This window comes from Microplitis mediator, chromosome 10, assembly GCF_029852145.1.
Source record: "Microplitis mediator isolate UGA2020A chromosome 10, iyMicMedi2.1, whole genome shotgun sequence".
NCBI classification, from domain to species: Eukaryota; Metazoa; Arthropoda; class Insecta; order Hymenoptera; family Braconidae; genus Microplitis; species Microplitis mediator.
In genome coordinates, this window is record NC_079978.1 from 9,123,803 (window position 1) to 9,148,368 (window position 24,566).

The window sequence follows — 24,566 nt, forward strand, 5'->3', positions numbered from 1 at the left end:
ATAATTTTATTTATTGTAAAAAAATGATCTATTATTTTATTGAACATGTGTCTGAAATAATAAGTGAATTAATTTAACGCGCTATCAATAAATTTCATTTAAAATAGATGATAATTGTTAAATGTATAGTCAAGTAAATGTTTTGAATAATGTTACTATGGTTACACCTTCATCATCAAGGAATTGACAAAATTGTACGTTCTATTTTTTTTAATTCTACGACTTACTTTCAAACGTTCTAATTCGTATTTTTAATTAAATAAAAGAGAAAAAAAAGTATTAATGATGGCTCATGAAGACAGTGGTTGGGTTTTTGATTCGTTGGTGGGATTTCTTCAAGGTCCAATATGGTCAGCACCTCTTTTAACATTTATTGAAGAAAGATCTCTCAGTAAGAAATTTTTTTAGTAACAAATTATTTTAAATATAATAAATAAGTATTTTAAGCTCAAATCTCTTGATAGTTTTTGAAGCAGACTCACAAGATAGTCAAGAGTATCATGAAGTTTATCAAGAGTATAAAAATTTGGTTGACTTATTATTGGGTTGTTATATGGAAGATATGGGAATTTCACCAGAACAATTTGAACATGCATGTACAGTTAATAAACAAACGAGAATGCCTATTCATTTTCAGCAGGTAATTTTTATTCTATTTAATAAATTAATTAGATAAATAAAACTAATCATCGAATTTAATTTTATTTATTGATTAAAGTCTCTATTCGAACAAATTTGGGCAGCAAATGAATATGAAATATTTAAACGAATGATGATACAAAAGAATTTAGAGTTGCAATTACAAACACTTGAAATGTTGGAACAAAAATTTGGACTTACACCAGCATCATTGACTTACAATACTGAAGGTATTCCTGATGAAGACCTTGCGATGGAAGAAATACTTAAGTAAAATTAATATTTTTCTTAATTTTGATTATTTATTATTATATTTATTTTAATTTTATAAATTTATAATTGTACTTTAGTAAAAAAATTCAAGAGTCCGAAGAAGATGATGATAATCTAGTAGAAACAGAAGCAGATCTTGAAAAAGCACATGAAATTTTATACAATCAATATCAAAATGAACGAGCTGTGTTGGAAGAAACGATAAGAGCATCAGCACAATTACCTGATCCACCAGCTGAAGCAGAAGAATTGGTCCATCGTCCAATTGAATCTTGTTCAAAGCTTGACAAATTACCATTGTTGAAACCATCTAAAATTCTAACGCCACTTGCTCCAATACCTAAAGAAGAAGATGAAAAGCTGGATCTTCCAGAAGAAAATGTATTTTTTTTTAATTTATAAGATAAATTTACTTTTTTTTTTAAATTATGAATAATTAATTTTACTATTGTAATTTTGTTTAAATTATAGAAACAAGAAATAAAAGAAGAAAATCAAGAAGATATAAAAAAAAGAGAGGGTTATTTAAAAGCACGAAGAGATAAATTAGTAGCACTGAAAAAACAAGCTCGAAATCAGCGATTGGAGATGACAAAGGCACGTCCAAGTTCAGCTAGAAATGTTGCTGAAGCAACGATGCAAGGTAAACAAGATTTAGAAAATCCTCAAGCAGCTGGTCCATCTCTTCAAGTTCGAAAAGCTCTTGCAGAACGTCTCAGAGCTGAAGTTGTCAGGCAATAAAATTTTTTTAAAACCTTTTTTAACTATAGATTAAATACAAACAATATGAATATTAATAATCAAAAAATAAGTTATTGGTATTCACTCACGGTAGTCAAAATTTCTTCTAAATTTAAATTTATTCAATTAAATATTTCCTCGCACTTCTACATCACACTTTTACTCATTATATAACACGCATTCATCATTTCACTCTCTATATTTCATTGCCAAATTTATGGAGAGCATTAGATTATTATCATAAAATGACCCACATTTCATTTGTATCAATTGAATTCATTCATTTATTACTTTGTTTTCTTTTTTTTTTTACTTAATTATTTAAATTTATTCTTAATTGTTTATTTTAATATTATCTTACCAAACTACTAAAAATGTTCATTTGAACTTGATCAATTATTTACAATCTCACGCTGTTATGATAGACCAAAATTAATAATTAAGCAAATATTTATTATAAATAAAAATGATAATAATTCTGCTTAACTTTACTTCAACGTAAAATTTTAATTTATCATTTCATTTTTATAATCAACAGATTAAATTTTTTTTTATTTCTTATAATAATTATTATTTTCAATTTGTCTACGAATTCTCGTTGCTTCTATGAATTTTGTAAAAATAAAATGCAAGATATTTTTTATTATTTTAATATTAGTATTATTATTATTATTATTATTATTATTTTTTTTTTTTTTTTCAATTTAACTTTATGGTCCTATCGCCACTTGATGTACTCTCGATAATTTTATATAGTTGGGTTGTATACAAAGGTCACGAATTGTTTATTTTTCTTCTATAAAAAATTTTTGTATACTGCATATTTGTTTAAAAAAAAAAAAAAAAAAAAAATATAAACCAGATAAAGTAATGCGACTTATTATAATAAAATATAAAACACCGAATATTTAAGTATGATAATAAGATAATCCTGTACGTAATGTTATTTTTGTTATAATTAATATTATAATTATATCGATGTAACATTTGTAAAATCTATAGTGATCAATGGGTCAGTATTGTATACAAAATGTTTCAGAAATCTGTTTTGATCACTTTCATTGTTATCAAAAATCTAAATTTTCATCTTATTTAGTTTATTATTATTTTTTTCCGTAATCAAATGGCCAAAATTAATTTTAGGCCTTATAGAAAATTACCTTAAGTGAGTGAGATCCTTTTTACAAAATGAACTTATGATACTATTTTAAGTTTTGTGTAGTTAAAAAATCTTTGTAATTATTTACAAAAATAAAATTCATTTTGACATGTACATGGATTATTGTTATTTAATAAAATTTTTTTTGTTTTCCGTATATTTACGCACGTCGGATAATTAATATTTTAAATTACGTTTTATTTGTAAATCGCAACAGAGTCTGAATCATTTTGTATCATATATATATATGAACTTATATATATACGAATACACACGAAAACACTCCATCGCATTTTACTTATTTATCATTACTAAAGATATGAATAATTACGAGCATTTATATAAAAAAAAATGAGCCAATAAATCCAATTAGATTTTATATAAAGACTTTTAATTATTTATGTACTTTTAAATTGTTTACGTGATGCTTAAATTATAACTTTTTATCTTTAAACCTAAATATCTATTAATTAATAATTTTAATTTAATAAAAATTAACAATCATCATTTTTATTACGATAAAGTTATTAATTTTTTAAATATTTAATTTTAAAGTTAAAAAGTTTATTTTTAAATTCGCCTTGTACTTTACACATTAACTATATAATTATAATTTTACCGAACCAATGATATAAAGTCTTTTTTTAAATTTTTAGATAATTACTCAATACCATTTCAGTAAAACACGTTGAAGATTTATTTTTATGTTAATGTGTGTGTGTTCGTTAAATTTTATTTTCAATTATATATAATTAATTATTCGTTATCGATTTGTTACAGACTTTTATCAGATCGGGTTGCACGTATTGTATGTACACATTGTTATTATAAAGTTTATATTTTAATTATCATTATTATTTAACTTTTAATTACTATAAATTATATTTCACAGTCAGCGCTTTAAAAAAAGTCCAACGTGTTCGTTCTGGCTGTGGCTGTGACATTGAAATATATATACGTCTGTATATGTATTTATATATTTAATGTATTTATAATCCTTATGGATAATAAACCAGTAAAAACCTGTACACTAACTTACAATTGTTTTTGTATTGTATTAATTTAGAAAAAGTTTATTTTAAACAGTGGAGCAGCGGCTTGGTCTTCATTTAAAAATATAAATTAATAAAAAAATAATAATAATAATAAAAACAAATTTGAAAGAATAAAGAAAAAAGTATCGATATCTTATCACAATAGTCCAGTTAACGCGGAAGTATTCGATTGGTATGACGGTGCAATTAATTGAATTTAATTTATAAAAAAAGAAAAAAATAAACAATGATAAAAAATTATGTAATTTTATAATTGACGGATTTAAGAGTGATGAATAAAATTATAATTTTAATTTAATTATATTGGAGAATAAAATCATTAGCCGAAGAGAAATGAAAAAATGTGACCGCTTTAATTTTTTGGCAGTTGATTTTATAACTCTATATAATTATAATTTGTACTAATTCATCACTCAATTATAAACTTACTTATATATATATATATATGTATATTTTATAAATCAAGCTACCGCAGAAGTTAATAAATAATTTTCTACCAATTTTAATTTTATGATATAAAGAAAAAAAAAACAAAGGTAAGAATTTGCACAATTTAGTATAATATTGTTTTGGTATTAATACTCGTAAAAAATATATATCGAATAAAAAGTATCAACTATTTGTTATAAAGCAACTTATTAGAATAATAATTAATTGTCCATGCATTTGTGACGAATTTATATAGTTTTAAAAAAAATGATTTTACTTTAAATAAATGGGAATATACTAAACCACTGAAATAAAATAATGATATTTTTATGTTGAAATTTACTATATCTTTACACAACATAGTCGTACAATAAGCGATTTTGTAATAAATTCTTAATTATTATTAAGAAAAAAAAAATTTCAGAGTTTTACAAATTTATAATCAACGCTACCTTAAATTCATCCGCGTTAATAATTCTTAATTTAATTATTCTTATTTGTAATATTTATCTTCTTCACTTTTTTTTTCTTCTTGATCTAATCTTATTATTAATTTTATAATTATTATTAATATTATAATTATCCTTTAAATTCTCTTGTATGGCTGCTCCTTTTGTTTTTAAACTGTACAAGAAATTAGCACAGACAGTTGTGTCAATGTCCACGATGCACTAAAGTTAAAAAATATATTTCCCCCCTTACGGAATTAAACTCATGTATCTTTATATAGATACATAATTAAGATAATTGAATTATGATCTATTTGTTATTGACTGTATATAAACAAAGTAGATCAAAATAATCTAAAATCAATTTGAGTATAAACCTATCAGAGGGAAGAACAGCGACGGCGATCAATAGTCTTAGCACTATTATTCCTCTTGGATGTTTATTTATTTACTATGCAAGGCGCTGTCTTTTAGGTGAAGGATTTAATTCTGGATCTTCATCATCTTCATCAGAGTCACCTTCATAATCTACTAATCCCTGTAACATATAAATTAAAAAAAAGAAAAAATTAATAACAATAAAAAGATTGTTATCAAATAAATAAAAAAAGAAATTAAAAAAAAATATTAATAACTAATCTTTACCTTTTTAAAAACTGTCGCTCCAGCTTTTTCACAATCGTCCGTGGAGCTGGTCATAATTCCAGCCGAGATCGAAGATTCATTCCCCGTGGGACTACTACTGTTAACTTGAGATTGCTGCGTTGCCGAGGTATTATTGGCAGTGTTGTTATTTAACACAGTCTGCTGTTGGGTTTTAGAATCAGCAGGAATAGGATTGGGTGCTGAATTAGGACTTGGTGGTTGTTTTTTAGCAGACGCTGGTGGTACAAGATCAGCAGCAGCAGCTGGAACAACAGCTTCACCTTCATCAAAATCTTCCTCTTCATTAAACCACATTTCCTCGTCCTCATCTAGCTGCCGTTGGTCTCGTCTATACCGACTGTTGCGTAAAATCGATGGTACACTATTTTAATAAAGAAAAAAAAAAAATAAAAATACATATATTATGATAATACATATATAGATATGTATTATCTCGTGATAATAATGTCCGAGTCTATCTGATCCTGCGGTAGTTGATTATCAACATACCTCTCGAGAGTAGCTCGATCACGATCCTTAAGTTTATCCTGATGCTGTTCATACCTTGATTTTAATGCCTTAAATGTTTGTACGTAGTCAATTGCTTCTAATTCTTTGGAGAAATTTTCAACAACATGTGAACACAGTGATTTGATATCCTCCTGTTAAAAAAAAAAAAAAAAAAAAAAATAGTAACAATAATTATTATCATTATCTAATAATAAATTAATTAATGAATGAATAAAAAATGAATAATTACCAATTTAATAAATTCGAACATTTCGAGTATAGCTGAATCCAACAGATTGTATCTACCATTATTTCTTACGAATGCATCAAATACAGGTGCAAATAAATTACCCTTTATAATATGTCTATTATAAAATTCATCTTTTAATGCAATTATTTTACGCATAAATCTCAATGCACATAGTACTAAAAATGTATGCGTTGATTTCATGAGAATTAATATTCTTCGTAATAAATCTTTGTTTAAAATGCAATTTTTAATTTGATACATGTGATGTTCAACACAAAATGATAATAATTCAAGAATCAATCCTAATAATTGTACTGTGCGATAATCTTCACGTACTGGTTTATCACCAACAGTATTTGCTAATAATGGTTCAATCAATGTTACGATACTGTTTTTATAGAAATAATTTAGGAAGTCAGTCTTCTCAGATTTATTGACAGAAGCCAACATATTTTCAGGGTCAAGTAATAAACGTAAAACACCAGCAAGTTGTACAGCACCACCTAACTCTGGATCTGTATCACCAACAAGTTGAGCTACAATAACATTTATTAACATCTGATCTTGCTCAGTATTATTTATTTGTTGTAATGTATAATCTCTAACAACACTAGGTGAATATTCAACAATATATGTCAGTATATCTATACTGGCTGTTTTAGTTTGGGCATCATTTATTGCTAATGTTATTTCAAGTGCTGGTAAAATACCAAGTGCCGTTAGGGTTCGATAAAATGCTTCTTTGCCTTGTGGCTGAAGATTCTGTGAAAAATTACAAAATTCCTTTAGAAATAAAACTAAATCTCGACGTTTACATATTGAAGTAGATTCATCGGTTAATTGTCGAAATAGTTCGGTTAAAAACCTTTCATCGTCTTGTATTAAAGTAACTATTTCAACTTTATTGAAAAATATGAAGCTACTTAGTGTGCTGAGCATATTGTCCTCAAATACACTTGGTGTTGGTAAAACTACATCCTGTATATACTGGACACGATAGGTTTGATGAATTTTAGCTAATAGTTCAGCATTTGTTATAGGAATTGCTTGTTTAAATCTTGCCAATTGACGTAAATACTCTCGATGTCTCTTTGGTTGTGGTAATGAAGGCTCGTATTCCAAACAACCCACCACATCAAAAATAACATCCTCACTGAACATTACTTCAAAAAGGGCATTTTTATTCAACAGGAATATATTTTTAAATATATCATACAAGTGATGTAAACCTTCAATATTTTCAAGATCTTCACATGTATGGAATAAATTTAATAATTTTTTAATATAACCCTCGGATTCAATTGCCATTGCTAATTTTTCTTTTCGTACTGGTGTTGATAAACAGTTACCAATAAGTTCATTTATGTCTTCAAGGCGGCTTAATTCACATGGTGGTAATTCAATCGGCGGTGCCGAATCAGACATATCATCAAATCGTTCATCTTCTGACTCTTCAACAATATCTTGAGTTATTTCGACTGATGGATCTTTACCTTGAACTTGGCATATTTTTTCCCATATTTCATCGCAACCTGCTTTCTCTTGAAAACTAAGAGCAAGATCAAAATTGTCTCCTTCCGACCATACAATCAGGGTATCCTAGAAGTTAAAATTCAAATAACATTATTGTAAAATCATATTATTAAATTATTGTAATCAAAATAATAATAAAAAACAAAAAAAAAATAATAAAATCAAACCTGTTGTTTTTGATATGCAGTATCTGGTTGTATTTTACTTTCTAATAAAACGGAGCCATCACTCTCAGCTCTGACCAATAATGAAATCCCTTTAAGTCTCTCAACATAAGATGATGATACATGTCCAGTACCACGATCATCCCATTGTCTATCAGCATTCAAAGCATAAAGCTTCACTCGTCTTCTTGTGTCAGTCATTTTGCACGTTAATTGTCACACTTAATGTTTTGTCTTACCGTTTACTAACTAGCATGCCTTTAACCTCTTTCCTACAATCACTGTTACTTCAATTGTTTTTTTTTTCTTTCAGTGCAATTCGTTTTGCACTTTGTCTTCAATTTATTTATCTATACAAATTTCTATTACATCAAACAGACAAAAAAAAATATAAATATATATTTATAATTTAAAAAATTAAAAATTGTTTTTTCTCTCGAAATTATTTATAAGAATTTAGTAGCACAGCAAACATCATAAAGACGGATCGTTATTTATTATCGTTTGTAAAGTATTTTTGTTTTTTTTCAAAATTATTATTAATAAAATATACACTACTATTTTGTCTTTGTAGTTTCGATTATTATGTGAATGGCATTTTTATATGATCCAAATATTAATGACAATGATGATAATGTTATTTTGTCACGACATTCAAGTAAACCTAATATTATCATTGAGTACTCAGTGTCGTCACAGTCACCCAATAACACTGACTAAATTTTTTTTTTCTCTTGACAGCTGACAACCGTTGTTGCATTCGCAAACAGACGTAAGTACACTTGACGTTGCCAGGTTGATTTTAAAACAAGAGCGTGTTCGCGTATTTTATTTTTTTTACCCGATCGTACGTAGCAGGAGCTCTCGCAGAGTAGTTTTGAGTAACGGTACTTAACACACTACTTATAACCGGTGATTGTCGTTGATCAAACGTGCATCTCACAATGTCCGTTAGTATCTCAAAAATAATAATTAATCATATATCATATATTATAAAACCAACAAAAACTATTTTTAATTAATATCATTTATCATATTTAAATATAAGTATATTTTTTTTTTTCCTTTAAATAAGTAATAAATTTATAAACTGATGAATAAAAAATTAAATATTTATGTGTATATCCGAGTTAATATTTTGTTTACAATGGTTTGTATATTTATGCAGCCTTGTTGCATAAGCCCGCTCTCGATCGTAAGATGCCACACAATCACATACAACACATAAGATGATAATAATTATAATTATACTCCATAAAATTCATTTGCGGGAAATAATAATTATATTATTGTTAATAATGGTTATTTATTTAAAAATTATTATTATTTTAATAGTATATTGTGTGTTAATAAATATTTAATTAACATTAAATAATATCCTACGGGCGACAGAAAATAACCCCCACACTAAAAAATGATGATGAATTTATATACTCTTGCGCACCGCTGTGTACGATAAATATCCAACCGATGAGAGAGCGGTCTTGCGGTACAGTAAAAATATACTTATCAATAATAATTACACTCACAATTATAACCTCTTATTAATTTAGCGTTTTATGGATTTTAAATTTATTATAGGTAACACACAAGTGTTGGGCATCGTCATAAATGCCTTACCAGCTCACAGATATTTATTCTAAAATTGACGTAGACACTCAACAGCCACAACACTACTCTCCGCCATGTTAGATCACAACAACGCGCTACGGGGTCCACCGGCCCACTTTCAAGGATTCACGCGCCAAATTTGAATTTTATTTACAACATTCATTTTATATAATACTGTTTATACTTTTAATTCATATTTTATTTGTTTATTTAATTATTACATAGACAATTTTATTAAAAGTTGATAGTTTTTAAACAAATTACTCATAATAATAAGTTTTTAAAAGAAAAAATAATTATCTTTCCACCGATCAATAGACGGCAGCCGGCTCACTAATCAAAATCTCTCGTGGCTATTCTTGTCCCAATCTCCCAATCCCAATAAAAAAAAAATTTATTTATTTGTTCATTATTATTTTTAGGTCTTTGAAATTTAAAGAATATGAATTTATAATTTATGAAAGAGAGATCTGAAAAAAGAGTTAAATAATTATTATTGTATGAGACATTTTAAATGTCGATAGAAAGTTTAAATGCATGTGATTTTGCAAATTATACAGCGCGCAAGGCCGTCTTTTGTGTGTCGTCACTCCTCTCCTTGTCTTGTTGTTATATATCTTTAAAGATTAAAAAAAAAATTAAGATTACTAAAGAAATAAATTTATCTTCTAAAATATATATGAATTCTTTTTTTAAATAATAATAACAATAATTTTAATAATTAAATGTATGAGGAGAAAGGATATTCGTCCGGATAGTTTATTTTTTTTATTTAATAAAAATATATTAACAGGATACAGACAACATTATTATTATTATTAGCTTGAGTTTTTTGTTGGGAGAGGTAGAGAAATTAATTTCAGCCAATAGCGACAGGCGTTACACGTAAATATTTTAACTCGACAGAAACTATAGAGTATTGAAAAAATATAATAATAATTATGCGAATGTATTGGTAAGTTTTATATGTTGGTATATCTGATAAATTTAAACTAAACTTGTTTCGACTTTCAGCCAATCTGACTGACTAGTGATTGGTAACTGGTTTTGACTTGCTTGGCTCTGGCTCTGGTTTTGATGTCCACGTGCAAGTAGTATTTTTTTCTAACCAATAAAATTTTCCATCAAGTTGATTTTAAAATACTTGTTAATAAACAATGGAAGATACTAAAATAATTGGATTTGGTGATCCAAATGAAGTGGACAGTGATGATGGCTATAATAATGTACCATTAAAAAATAAATCTAAAAAAGGCGGTGGTTTTCAATGCATGGGATTGAGTGATAATGTTCTTAAAGGTATCACTAAAAGAGGTTACAAACTTCCCACGCCGATTCAAAGAAAAGTAATTTACTTATTTATTTATTTATCGACAATTTACTTTTGTTTTTATTATAGAACTATAAATAATTATTTAAATTTCTTTTTTTTATGTCTAGACTATTCCATTGGCATTGGAAGGACGAGATGTAGTTGCCATGGCGAGGACAGGTAGTGGAAAAACAGCCTGTTTCTTAATTCCAATGTTTGAAAAATTAAAAACAAGACAAGCTAAAGTTGGTGCTAGAGCATTGATTTTATCACCAACACGTGAATTAGCATTGCAAACGTTAAAATTTCTAAAAGAACTTGCTAAATATACGGATTTAAAAGCTTCTGTTGTATTGGGTGGTGACAGTATGGAGGATCAGTTTGAAAGTATTCACAGTAGTCCAGATATTATTGTTGCAACACCTGGACGTTTTCTTCATGTTTGCGTTGAGATGGATCTCAAGTTGGATAATATTGAATATGTTGTATACGACGAAGCTGATAGGTAAATTTCTATTGATAAAATTAACAATAATTACTCATTCAAGTACTGTTTAATTTATAATATTTTTTATTTAAATTAGATTATTTGAAATGGGATGGGGAGAACAAATAAATGAAATAGCTAATCGATTACCAGAATCACGTCAAACATTACTTTTCTCAGCAACTCTTCCTAAAGTTTTAGTTGAGTTTGCAAAAGCTGGTCTTAGTGATCCAGTTCTTATACGTCTTGATGTTGAGAGTAAATTACCAAATGAAATAAAGCTATCGTTTATAACTTGTAGACCTGAAGAAAAATTAGCTGTTTTGTTATGTTTACTTAAATATGTAATTAAAAAAGATTCACAGACAATCGTATTTGCTGCCACAATGCATCACGTTGAATATATTCATATGGTGAAGATTTATAATTATGATTATATTTTTATAAAATAAAATAATGTTATATGTTTTAAATTATTTTTATTTGCTTACAGATATTAGACCATGCTAATATTACAAATACTTTTATTTACTCAAATTTAGATGCCACAGCACGTAAAATAAATGCTGCTAAATTTCAAGCTAAAGTTGCTAAAGTTTTGGTTGTAACAGATGTAGCAGCTCGAGGAATTGATATTCCACATTTAGATAATGTAATTAATTTTAATTTTCCAGCTAAGAGTAAGCTTTTTGTACATCGAGTTGGTGAGTAGTTAAATTTTTTAATGTTAATTTTTTGTTACAAAAATTTTTGTATAAATTATTTTGTTAATTTTTTTTCAGGACGTTGTGCTCGAGCTGGACGAACTGGAACAGCATACAACATAGTTTCTAACGATGAATATGCATATCTTTTGGATTTACATCTCTTCTTAGGTTCACCTTTTAACATAGTGCCACAGCAATCAACTGGAAAAAGTATTGAAGGTGCTATTGGTAAATTGCCACAATCTATGATCGAGCAGGAACTCGCTGAATTAATTACTTGCCATGATAATACTGATATTGTAAGTTTATTTATTTATTTAACAAGATCCAACAGCAAGTTTCAAAGGGCCGCAAAATATAAAAATTTACCTTATAGACTTTAATAATAACTTTATTATTTTTTTTAAACAGCAAAATATGCAAAATGTAGCAAAAAATGGGTATCAACAATACATTCGTTCAAGACCAGCAGCGTCAACGGCCAGTGTAAAAAGAGTTAAAGAATTGGATATAGCAAATGCTGGCGTACATTCTGAATTCGCGGACATGGCACCAAAAATTGATGATTTATTGACACAAATGAAAAGTTACAGACCAAGAGGGGTAATTATTTTTTTATTTTTTAATTAATTGTAAATTGGAATAATAATTTTATAAATTATAAAATGAATATTGTTTTGTATTGCAGACTGTATTTGAAGTATGCAAGAAGCCATCGTCAACTGATTACAAAGTAATGATAGCAAAACGTGCATTTCATAATGATTTAATAACAAAATTTAAATCAAAACAAGTTGAAAGACAAGAAAATACATTAAAAATTATAAATAGTACAAAACAAGAATCAAAACTTGTGACAAGTACTAATGATGAAATTAATGAAGCATTTAAAGAAGTTGTTAAACCCAAGAAAAGAAAAATTGATGATTTATACAGAGAACCCAAGAAAAAGAAACGAGGAATTCGGGATGAAGAATTTTATATCCCTTATTCCGCTCCAGATAAACACACTGAAGACGGGTAAGCTTTTCTATTTTTAACGTATTAGCTTATTATTTTTTTAGTAATGTTCTAGTTCTTTGTATAATTTGTTTAAAAATTTTTAGACTTGCTGTGAATAATTTTGCAACTTCAGCCGAGCGAGAACAAATGGACTTGACTGGTGATAATGAAGACGCATTTCGACAACAGAAACAAATGAAAAAATGGGATAGAAAAAAGAAAAAAATGGTTACCATTAATAATGTACGCAATTACTTGAATCATAAATTTTTCATTATTGATTATGTTGAATAGTTTATAAATTATTAATACTTGATAATTTTTTTAATTTTATAGACTTCAAAGGTGGGGAAAATTCGTACGGAATCAGGCGCATGGATCTCAGCTTCCTTTAAGTCAAATCGTTATCAACAATGGAAAGATAAATCTAAAATTGATAGTCGAGATAATGATGATGATGATGATGATGATGAAGAACCGGAGCATATGAGAAAATGTAAGTTTGCTAATTAAATAAAATTAAAATAAGTTTATGGTAATTAATAAAACTTTGTAAATTTAATAATTCTCGTCAGTGAAAGTTTTATTAATTAATTTATAAATATATTTCTTTTTTTCTTAGTAAAAACAACTCCAAATACTCATTGGGCAAGACACAATAGAAAAGTAAAAGAAAAAATGAGGGTAAAAGATGAATTGAAGAGACCTGAACAAGTTATGAAACAACGGAAAATAAAAGAAAAGAAAAGAGAACGAGAGCAGCAACGCCACGGTAAAGGTAAAGGCAAAGGAAGAAAAAAAGTCGGTAAAAGATAATTGAATATATTTTATTTGTAATTTATTATATTTATATTATATAATTAAATATAATTAAAATTTTAATTCAATAAACTATTTACATATAAATAAATAACTCATGAAAGAATAATTCATTAACAATTTTAATTAGATTTTAAAAATACAATCGGGAATAACAAACAAAGTAGAGCCGAAAGTAATTAGCTCAAAGTTAACTAAATAATGATTAGTGTTGTCACGTGTGGTTAAATTGTTAGACAATTTAGTACCGCAATAATCCCATTGAGTTAATATATACCAAGTACATTACGAGTGTACTGTATGTATATGTATACGAGAGATGGAAGTGATTGCGGCTGACCAGACAGATTTGTTAATTGAGTAATAAGCATAATAAGTGTACAGAGTAAAGGCTGAATATATTTTTATCCATGCGTTATACTTTTGGTACAAATTGATCCAAGTAGAGTATAGTATATGTGATGACGAGTGTTCAAGTCCAATCTTTACACGAGTTAAAGGCAGGAAACGGGTCATTGATCTATCAACCATTAACTTAATTTGTTTTATCACGACTTTTGCCAATTCGTAGTGTTATTGCGTGGATTATTTCACTACTAAATTAACACACATCAATACTCAAACTAGTTTTGACGTATTAAGTAATAAGTTTTTAGATTTTATACAAAAAAAAAAAAAACAATTTAATTGTATCTACATGATAAAATTAAATTATTTTGATTGAAAAATAATCAACCTTAAACCGTTAACTCGTTAGTTTAACGATTTAAAACCTACAATTAACTACCAATTAAACTGACTGCTATAATCAGAGGCTTAAAAATGTAAATAAGTATTTTTACTATTTATTTTTTTTATCTACTAAATACTATTTCCCTATCGTGGTAGATGTACATGCTAGGATATATGAATGTTGATGCAATTTATGAGTGACCTTACATACTGTTGCACTATAACGTGTCTATTGATCCTGGGGTGCGTGAGTAAAATAAACTCAAATAATTCCCATAATTTTTATGACATTTTAATGTCTTTTTACGGTCTCTTAAGTAATAAAAAGCCCATTTATTTATACAAAAATAAATAAACAATTATGAATAGATATTTTTTATTGAAACTCTAAATGAAAGACTTTCAATGTTATCAGCATCAAATTTAACGACCACAAGTTGCCTCTTATTTCCATTCATAAACATTCTTTCACTAGTGTTGTACAGTTTATTCATTTCCGGCAGAGTCAAGTGTGCGACTAAATGTTAATTATTACATAAATGTATTTTTTATCATAATTATTATTATTTATTTGACAGTAGGATCGATTGGATAATAAAAATAAACTAAATAAATAAAGGCATTATGGAAACATTTGACCTTGCAAAAGATAAAGAGATAAAAAAAAACATTACGAGATATGTAGTAAGATTATTTTATAAATTAAAAAAGTATTTTAAATATTTTTTTATTTGCGTATTTATTTATTATTTAACATTGAGACCTTGATCATTGAATTCATGTGGAATTTATTATTTTAAATAGTTTTATTTATACAATTAGCATGTGCGTGATTTGTTAAAATGTAAAACGAGCACATGTGAATTTATAGTTTTGTATAATCAAGAGTACGGAGTACAAATAACTTTTGTATTTTAGAGGGTAGTACAATAATAAGATGTTATAGAAATTTTCTTTTAATAGAAAAGAGTAAAATACTTATTCGTTGAACTTTAGCCAATTTAAATATATAGATATTTCCGGGTACTTGGCACGCAGCTAACTTTTGTTTATCAATAAACGTTTTATTGACATTGTAATTTATTCTTCGCAAACGGTAATTAAGAAATAAAAATTTTTTATTTTTTTATTTTTTAGGTAAGAAAATAAAGATTTTATTTTTTTTTTTAATTTATAACAATATATATTATTGTATTCAAATCAATATGATATTAAAATTTTATTTATCGTGTATATAATAATTAGTTAGTACCAAACGGATAAACGTAACAGTAAACATACTGAAAATTGTTTGTTAAAAAAAAAATAAAAATAAAAACTATCGGATAAAATTTAAATAGGTTTTTTAATGATTAAATGGTAAAATTTATAGCTACAACTTAACGCAAATGTTATCAGAAAGACTACTCAGACTGATCAAAGAGGCGTTTTGCTGCGCAATTGCTTTTACATTGCAAGAGTAATTACTCGATTATGCTGAACAACTAGAGGTTTTGATCAACACTTTTCATTTAATATAAATTCCACGTGATTACAGTCAACGTCTGCTCATGTTTTTTATCTACAATTATTCTTCATCAAATATTATTTTAAACTTTATTCATTTATATTTATTTTTATGTAAAAAAAAAAAAAAATTACTCCAAGAATTTTATAATAATAACTATGATTAATAAATCATATTAATAGTAACTTTTTATTATTTAAAATTTTTGCACTTTACTTAATTATATTTCATTTTTTATAGTTGTAATCATATATAAAACATAGAAAATCATATAAATTAGTAATAAAACACTTAATAACTATTTATTGTTAGGTGTGAGCGCTATTTTATGATAGAATAAATTCTTAGTAAATTCTTTCTTCTCTTTTTTTTTTTTTCTGTTAAGTAACAATCTTAAAAGGTCATGTGTCATTGAAACTTGTAAGGTTTCGGAAGACTTACGTTCAATCATATTTATTTTATTTTTCTTTCATAAATAATCGTTAATTTTTTTTTTGGGCTGGCAATAGCCTATCGAACATGGTACTTGCTTACCAAAGCGTAGGACCAGGTTCGATTCCGGCATGCACCAATGAATTTTATTTTCATAATACTATTTATGTGCATTACATTGTCAGCTCTCCCTGGTGGTGGAATACCGACAATTTTTCGACCGAATTGAAGTGGCGCCGACTTCATTACAAAATGATGGCGGAACACAAAAACTCGATCGAATCTGCAGGGCTCTGCTGCTTCTATGACTAGGCTAGCGGGTGGGGCTTCTTATCAAAGAAGAACACCTGTATAGGCCGAGCATTGGTGGCGGCAGAGGCCCATAAACATTCGCAGAACCTCTAGCTTTGGTGTAAGCCAACGTGTCAAAGCAATGATAGAGGAAGTCCTCCACCACCAACGTTGCCTTTGGAGAACAGGCATCCTCCATTGTATAAGTGCCTTATCCTACACAGTGGGCTCTGAAGGATGGACCATAATAACACCCACATTAACTTCTTAGGAGACATAATTTCGGATGACAAGACCCCCCGATGACAAGGACACGATGTATGATGGCCGCGGTAGCTGAAGGCCAGGACTCATAGTGACGGGAGAACGACGGTGGGCTTAGCTAACGCCAGGTCCCGGTTCTTCCTGAACTAGTGAGGACTACTGACAGCGGCTGTGTCCCGCGACGTGCTTCCTTGGATTCGGGGCGGGGAATCACCGAAATAAAAACTATGTCTCCTCCACCTATAAACTCACAAACAATAGCATCTACAGTAGTCAAATTATAAATAGTTGTCGGAAGGACAGTGGGCTTAGCAAGTTCGTTGTTAGGTGGACTGGCAACAAAGCAAGGCCTAATAACAATGATCACCAGGACCGCGATCCTCTTCGATAACTATAAAATTGTCCTCACTGGGCCCGGGTACAATGGCTAACATAAGCTGAGTGCCCGGTTAAACCAACTAATTCAGTTCAATTCATCGTTAATTTATCAAATTAATCTGCTCTTTAATAAATTATTAATTAAAAAAGCAATTTAATTTTTAAAAATATCTCTCTATCAAAAAACAATTACGCTTAAATTATCAGTATGAAATATTACTATTACTAGGTTACTGTCACTAGATTTGTTGCAAATCGTTCGCAATCATGTGAATATAAGGACATGAATTTACTGCCGTAGTATAGAAATGTATTACTCAGTTACCTTTATTTAACTCTTTACAAATTTTCTTTTTATATTACGTAAATTATAAATTTTTATATAAATTGTTTGGAGTACAAAAGTATGAGTTAAATTCGAAAAAATATTTAAAATAAAATGAACTGGAAAATTTAATTAAAATTGCAAATTAAATATTTGAATTAAAAATAAAATTACAAGGAACAATAATTAATGTCGATAAAAAAAAGTAAAAACAAATTTAAAAAAAATTATACCTACAATTAAATAAAATTGATAATTAATAAACAATAAAAAAATATAATTTTAAATAATGATACTGTAGGTGTGCAAGTACGTAGATATTTTATAATACACTTGTCAACTTGATATTCATATCTGCATACCTTTCCCATCCCTCGAGGCTACCTTGAACGAATAGAAGAGAATTACGCAATTGCAATACACACGGTTCGCTGTCTTAAGATCGTACCGTGTGGTACGATATAAGTTATATATGTCAGTATATATGTACTTACACATAACATTTTATATATATATATATATATATTTATGCATATTCACGATAGTGAAACGCTTACGTTATATTATACACGTGAACATATGTTGCTGTCATGATCCGTTCAAATTGCTAGTGACCTAAAGATTATTTGAGATGACCTAGTGTAGATAGTGCGATAGCTATATATTTGATCTATAACTTTGAGACAAAAAAAAAATTTATCCTATCCTTTTAAAAGACATCTTGAAGTTGTCTCTGTGCTACTTGGGTTAAAAAAATTTTGACTATTTTTTTGTTTTTTTGAAATTTTGAAAAACAAAAGATTTTCTACTGAGGAACGCCGAGATACTTCTTTGTACATTCATATTTATAAATAATATATATGATCTCTTTAAATTAAAATAAAATAATAATTGACTGTGATTTAATAAAATAAAATTATTATGCTTGAAAATAATACTAAATTAAAAATAAATGTGTTAGATTCTAACACATTAAATTGTACTGTTTTATAAAATTAAAAAAAATGAAAGACAAAGTTATAAAAGTTAAATTGTTGAACCTATCAGCCTACTATGCTTTTTCGCTAATGGAGTAATTGTTATATAAGTATTAATTACTAGTATTGTCAATATTATTATAATTATTAGTGTAATACCAGTCTTGTTCTTTATACTCTCATTCGTTAAAGAAACAAATTATATTGGTTTAATAACAAGTTTGATGATTTAGTTAGTGCATAAAGTACCTTAGACGATATTAGCCGTTCAAATATATAAGAGCTTTAATTTAAGTTAATCAGTTATTTGTTTGCCATACATATTTGCTCTTATATTTTTGACCGTTGCCCAGGACATGCCACGTGGAGGCTATCGTCATTTCGAACAATTCAATTAGTAATTTCTTTTCACAAATTCTTTTATTATTTCTTATGACGTGTTAAAAGTGTTCAAAAATTACTAATTGATTTGTTCGATCATGTCCCCCCCCCTCCCCCCGAATATTGCCATATCCAATAGGATCAATTATTGCCATATCCAATAGGATAGATTATTGCCATGATCCAGTAGGATAGATATTGCTATGATCCAATAGGATCAATTATTGCCATATCCAATAGGATAGATTATTGCCATGATCCAGTAGGATTGATTATTGCCATGATCCAGTAGGATTGATTATTGCCATGATCCAGTAGGATAGATATTGCTATGATCCAGTAGGATAGATATTGCTATGATCCAATGGGATAGATATTGCTATGATCCAATAGGATCAATTATTGCCATATCCAATAGGATAGATTATTGCCATGATCCAGTAGGATAGATATTGCTATGATCCAATAGGATCAATTATTGCCATATCCAATAGGATAGATTATTGCCATGATCCAGTAGGATTGATTATTGCCATGATCCAGTAGGATTGATTATTGCCATGATCCAGTAGGATTGATTATTGCCATGATCCAGTAGGATAGATATTGCTATGATCCAGTAGGATAGATATTGCTATGATCCAGTAGGATATATATTGCTATGATCCAATGGGATAGATATTGCTATGATCTAGTAGGATTCAATTTTTTTTTTTATTTACATTATTATTTTTTTTTTTATTTACATTATCATTTTTTTTTATTTACATTATATGGGTCATTCCACCAAATAAAATTATTTTTACGGGGCGACCCTCGTCGATTCGGGTCAAACTTTGTGGAGTCGTTCTATATATTAAAAAAAAAATTCTCTGAAAATTTGAGCCTTTTATATGCAGCTGTTTCAAAGTTATGATTTTTTGGAATTTTTAAAAATTTTTGTTTTCACCTTTTTCATTAATTTTTTTTAAGGAAAATTTTTTTTTTAAAAAATGAGCACTTAACAGTTTTTCGTAGGAAAAATTTTCAGCTTTCCAATAAGAATATCCATTTTTTATTTTATGTTACAGAAGACCTTTTAAAATTCGATTAAAGACGAAAAAACGATTTTTATGACTGTGCGGCGCTTGATACATCTAATTTGATATTTTTTTCTGAAAGCTGAGACTTTTTCTCACAAAATATGTGATTTTCACGATGTGCATATTTTTTGTTTGAACAAAATCAATAATTATTTAAATGCAAGTCATTGATTTTATAGTTTTAACAAACTGTAATAGTTCATTGTGCGGCAAGAGATGAAGCAAAACGATGTCAGACGATAGTAAAGTAGGCTGCCCGAGCCGTAGGCAAAAGCTGACAGTAACTGCAATCTGAAGTCGTGTTTCATCTAGTGTTACACACTATTTTGTTCATGATTACCTGCATTGAAAATTATTATCAGTGTCAGCAGCCAGTTAGAATCAAGTTATATTAAGACCAATGGTGTGATCAACCATTAGTGTACGCCTAACTTATGATTTGCAATTTATAACTAAACAGAAACCATAAATACTATTTATTATGTACACAAATTTTTATAAAACTTGATTACAAAGTCAGAACTGTCATTAACGCAGATGACATCAATAGTTTGAAATCACTATAGAACAAAACTCAAGAATCAAAGTTCAAATTACAGATTCCTAGACTTGAACCATTGATGCTGGTATCATGAAAAATAGTTTTATAATTTTTGTTTTTAGAGCTTTACTGCAGATACATACCTGAAACCATATCCTCACACCACAAAATTTATACATCCGGATATTCAAAATTCTACCAGCGTTGATTTCACTGTTATAACCAACCCTTATTAAAAGAAACGACTTAAAACGATTAGAAAAAAAATTTTAAATACTTTTTAATGCTTTTGAATAGTTTTAATACTTTTGAATCACCCTTTTAATGGGCATTTAACATTACAAATCGTTTCGTTTGATCAGGGAATGACGATTTTTTATAGAAAATAAATGTTTTAGACGTACGATACTTGGAGTCAAAAACGGTGAAAAAAACACAAGCAGTGCACCCTATCTCACCTATTGTTGATAGCTTATAAGATATATATGTGTTAAAAATGTATCAACATCCTCAAAACAAATAAGAATTAACTTTTTTAATCATAGAGAGTTTATATTTTATTTAATTTTGTTCAAACAAAAAATATGCACATCGTGAAAATCACATATTTTGTGGGAAAAAGTCTCAGCTTTCAGAAAAAAATATCAAATTAGATGTATCAAGCGCCGCACAGTCATAAACATCGTTTTTTCGTCTTTAATCGAATTTTAAAAGGTCATCTGTAACATAAAATAAAAAATGGATATTCTTATTGGAAAGCTGAGAATTTTTCCTACGAAAAACTGTTATGTGCTCAATTTTTAAAAAAAAATTTTTCCTTCAAAAAAATTAATGAAAAAGTTGAAAACAAAAATTTTTTAAAATTCCAAAAAATCATAACTTTGAAACAGCTGCATATAAAAGGCTCAAATTTTCAGAGAATTTTTTTTTTAATATATAGAACGACTTCACAAAATTTGAACCAAATCGACGAGAGTCGCCCCGTAAAAATGATTTTATTTGGTGGAATGACCCATATATATTAATTTTTTTTTTTTTTTTTATTTACATTATATTTATTTTTTTTGTTTCAGAACACTAATGGAGAATTTCAAAATGGCGGTGCGTCGTCAACCTGTTCGTCAATTTACTCAGAAGAATAAGAAGAAGAAAAAAAAAAAATTTTGTTTGGTATTCAATCCTGTAAAGGCGAAGCTGGATTATCCCGCGTTCCGGACTCTGAACTGTGAATCAAAAGAAAAAAAAAATTTTTTTCTTTGGTATTCTCAGTAGAGTTTACCTACAGTTTCAACCCATGTAACACAAATATTACTACGGGTATCAGTCGAAGGCGTTAGTCATCATACAAAATGTTCTAACCCCCTAGACTGATATACTCAAACCGTAGTAATATTTTTGGGTTGGATTATAATATAGGTCCGGCAATGTCCTAGAGATGAATTGCTGGACACGGAAGTGGGGTCACACCTGCGTAGCCAAACTGTCAAACAGTCCTCAGTAGAGGCGCTGTTTTTTAGTATAGCTGAATTAAATTTTAATTTAAAATAAATTATTAAAATTTATAGCCTTTCAAATTTGATATAAAAACGATTCGTTGTTTAGTTGCTTGTTGTTGTTGTTGTCGTTATTGCGTACCGTATAAAAGGAGTGAAAGGATTCCTGATGCAATAATAGAAACAGTAACCCATCAAGTTTATTTTTGTACACACAAAAATAAAAAAGATTACTTTCAGAACATCAATTGTTTAATTAAATATTTGTATTTTATCATAAAATTTTAAGTTTCATTTTATTTAAACAAAATTAACATATTATAACAATATCAATAATGATTAAACACCATTGTGTGACATTACATATCATATAATTTATACAAATTCAGCTGATACATAACTAAAAAATTCATTTTCAATGCCTCCTAAGAATTGATTAATCATCTGCTATTACTATATTATAATTTATATTTATATATGAGTCAACTTAATTTTTTTAATTTATGTTTTTTTTTAAATTTCTTTTTCTTTATTATCCTGAGTAATTTGTTCTCAGTAAAACTCGAGAGTAACGAGCTGTAATTTATGTTAGTCTGTTCACATTACTCTACACTACTTCTGGCTTCCTTTGAAGCTCTTGCTTTTAACAGTCTTACATTAGTTCTGAAGCTCCTTTCCACTTTATTTCTGTATTACTGATATGTATTCCTTCTTAACGTTTCATTTAATATGCTGGTAGTAGTAGTAGTACTATAGGAGCTGCACTTGTGTATCGTGGCATGATAAATACAATATATAGTAATGTATATACTTATTTGATAGGATAAAACTTGTTTGTATTTAACCAATATCATGTGGTGGATCTCGTGTGGTTGATTTTTCAACAAAAAAACCACCAAGTCCACGCCCTTGAAGTACTCATTAAAGTTCACCAGTGTGACTACCAGACTAGAACCATCCTATGGTATTTAAACTTCCGTCCAACCAACCAACACTTTCCCATTTAATGTATCTTTGCAATAAAACACATGCACGAAAGCCTTGAACCTACATAATGTATTTAGTTACATGTTTTCTTATAAATATTTAAATTTTTCAACGGATATATATCTTTTTTAACACATTATTTCCACTTCATTTTCATTATTAATACATTATCCAATTACATATTATTATATTAATTAATATAATATGTATTTATGTATATGTACTTAAATATAGTTTTTTTTGTTTTAACGTTAATAAATATGTTAATATGCATATATTATAGAGATTTTTATTATTTTTAAAATATGCTGGAGCTGGTTGGATGAATGTTCTATAAAATTGTCAAGTTTTAAGTGGGAATCGAAAAGTTTAGTATAATAATTTAAAAGTCAAAATAGTCTGAAAATAAAACGCGAGTTCTGAGGTAGAAAAGAAAGTTTGAATGATAGAAAAGTTGTATAGTTTTTGTACATGTACAGTATATTAGTTGTTGAAGACAAATTAATATTGTGGAGCACTCGAACAAGAATTTATCGAGAATTCTCTTGAGACTGATCAATTTTCAAGTGCCCAATCTATGAACTCATCGTCTTATTCATATTTTCAAGACTTTCGTTCTCCCTATTTATTTATCTTACCGCAACGATGGCTATATTACCTACATTTTATATATATATATATATATATATATATATATATATATATATATATATATATATATATATATATATATATATATTAGGGTGCTTCATTTCAGAGCCAGATTTTTTTTTTCAAGTGCATGTGGAAAAAACTATAGTTCAACACAAAAAAAAAATTTTCGCGCCAGAAAAAAAATTCTATGTCGATTACAGACCTAGCTCATTGAAAAATTCGATTTTCCCATTTAAATAACATGGGAAAAATTTTTTTTTTAGCTTTAAGTATTTTTAACCTCGTTAACAAATCAATAGATCAAATAGACTAATACATATTTTTGTAGGAAATTGAACGTTCTAGAAAAAAGGTTTCTTATCATTTTTCGATTAATCCATCTACTCAAAAGTTGTTAGAGCTCGAAGTAAAGTTGGAGAGCTTTTTACTTTTTCGGTGAAACTATCAGACTTATCACAAAATTTTGTGAGGTCTTTTTTGTTGACAATTTTATTCTCTACAAATTATTATCAGTAAAGTTTTTTCGATTTCCGCATTGTTTTCTAGTTATTTTTATTTCAATATCGAGCTCTTGAAATCGATCAGAACCACTTTTTTCCGAGCTTGAAATTAAAATGAAAATAACCAGAAAACAATGCGGAATTTGAAACAACTTTACTGATAATAATTTGTAGAAAATAAAATTGGCAACAAAAAAGACCCTGTAATATTTTGTGATAAGTCTGATAGTTTCGCCG

The 24,566-nt window shown here is 27.9% G+C and overlaps 3 protein-coding genes across 5 annotated transcripts; 2 read left to right on the forward strand and 1 right to left on the reverse strand.

The window, feature by feature from the left end:
* Positions 1-160: 160 nt before the first annotated feature.
* LOC130675307 (cilia- and flagella-associated protein 36) lies at positions 161-2,511 on the forward strand. Its single transcript, XM_057480884.1, has 5 exons — positions 161-391; positions 465-640; positions 719-909; positions 990-1,293; positions 1,384-2,511. The coding sequence occupies exons 1-5, from the start codon at positions 283-285 to the stop codon at positions 1,651-1,653; spliced, it is 1,050 nt and encodes a 349-aa protein (XP_057336867.1). The 5' UTR covers positions 161-282; the 3' UTR covers positions 1,654-2,511.
* On the reverse strand, positions 2,332-9,573 carry LOC130675298 (serine/threonine-protein phosphatase 4 regulatory subunit 3). Of its 2 annotated transcripts, XM_057480866.1 has the most exons (6): positions 9,377-9,570; positions 7,851-8,209; positions 6,151-7,749; positions 5,901-6,052; positions 5,391-5,772; positions 2,332-5,283 (listed from the first exon to the last, which is right to left on the reverse strand). In XM_057480866.1, exons 2-6 carry the CDS (start codon positions 8,046-8,048, stop codon positions 5,197-5,199), a joined length of 2,418 nt encoding a protein of 805 aa, XP_057336849.1. In that variant the 5' UTR covers positions 8,049-8,209; positions 9,377-9,570; the 3' UTR covers positions 2,332-5,196. The 2 variants fall into 2 exon arrangements, with proteins under 2 accessions (XP_057336849.1, XP_057336850.1); XM_057480867.1 differs by having other exon boundaries at positions 5,955-6,052; positions 7,851-9,573.
* Positions 9,574-10,180: 607 nt separating this feature from the next.
* LOC130675300 (ATP-dependent RNA helicase DDX54) lies at positions 10,181-23,334 on the forward strand. 2 transcript variants are annotated; one of them, XM_057480871.1, is made up of 12 exons: positions 10,181-10,413; positions 10,473-10,804; positions 10,899-11,275; positions 11,355-11,670; positions 11,751-11,961; positions 12,040-12,263; positions 12,376-12,567; positions 12,653-12,984; positions 13,071-13,209; positions 13,303-13,462; positions 13,589-13,744; positions 21,769-23,334. In XM_057480871.1, exons 2-12 carry the CDS (start codon positions 10,616-10,618, stop codon positions 21,774-21,776), a joined length of 2,304 nt encoding a protein of 767 aa, XP_057336854.1. In that variant the 5' UTR covers positions 10,181-10,413; positions 10,473-10,615; the 3' UTR covers positions 21,777-23,334. The 2 variants fall into 2 exon arrangements, with proteins under 2 accessions (XP_057336854.1, XP_057336853.1); XM_057480870.1 differs by lacking the exon at positions 21,769-23,334 and having other exon boundaries at positions 10,182-10,413; positions 13,589-14,395.
* Positions 23,335-24,566: the final 1,232 nt, after the last annotated feature.

Coding starts and splice junctions, on each gene's coding strand:
- LOC130675298 (XM_057480866.1), bottom strand. CDS start 8,048: ATGACTGACACAAGAAGACGAGTGAAGCTTTATGCTTTGAATGCTGAT. Junction 7,750..7,850: donor CTGCATATCAAAAACAACAG/GTTTGATTTTAT, acceptor TTTAACTTCTAG/GATACCCTGATTGTATGGTC. Junction 5,773..5,900: donor GATCGAGCTACTCTCGAGAG/GTATGTTGATAA, acceptor TTATTAAAATAG/TGTACCATCGATTTTACGCA.
- LOC130675307 (XM_057480884.1), top strand. CDS start 283: ATGATGGCTCATGAAGACAGTGGTTGGGTTTTTGATTCGTTGGTGGGA. Junction 641..718: donor TGCCTATTCATTTTCAGCAG/GTAATTTTTATT, acceptor TATTGATTAAAG/TCTCTATTCGAACAAATTTG. Junction 1,294..1,383: donor TGGATCTTCCAGAAGAAAAT/GTATTTTTTTTT, acceptor TTTAAATTATAG/AAACAAGAAATAAAAGAAGA.
- LOC130675300 (XM_057480870.1), top strand. CDS start 10,616: ATGGAAGATACTAAAATAATTGGATTTGGTGATCCAAATGAAGTGGAC. Junction 12,264..12,375: donor GCCATGATAATACTGATATT/GTAAGTTTATTT, acceptor TTTTTTAAACAG/CAAAATATGCAAAATGTAGC. Junction 12,985..13,070: donor GATAAACACACTGAAGACGG/GTAAGCTTTTCT, acceptor AAAAATTTTTAG/ACTTGCTGTGAATAATTTTG.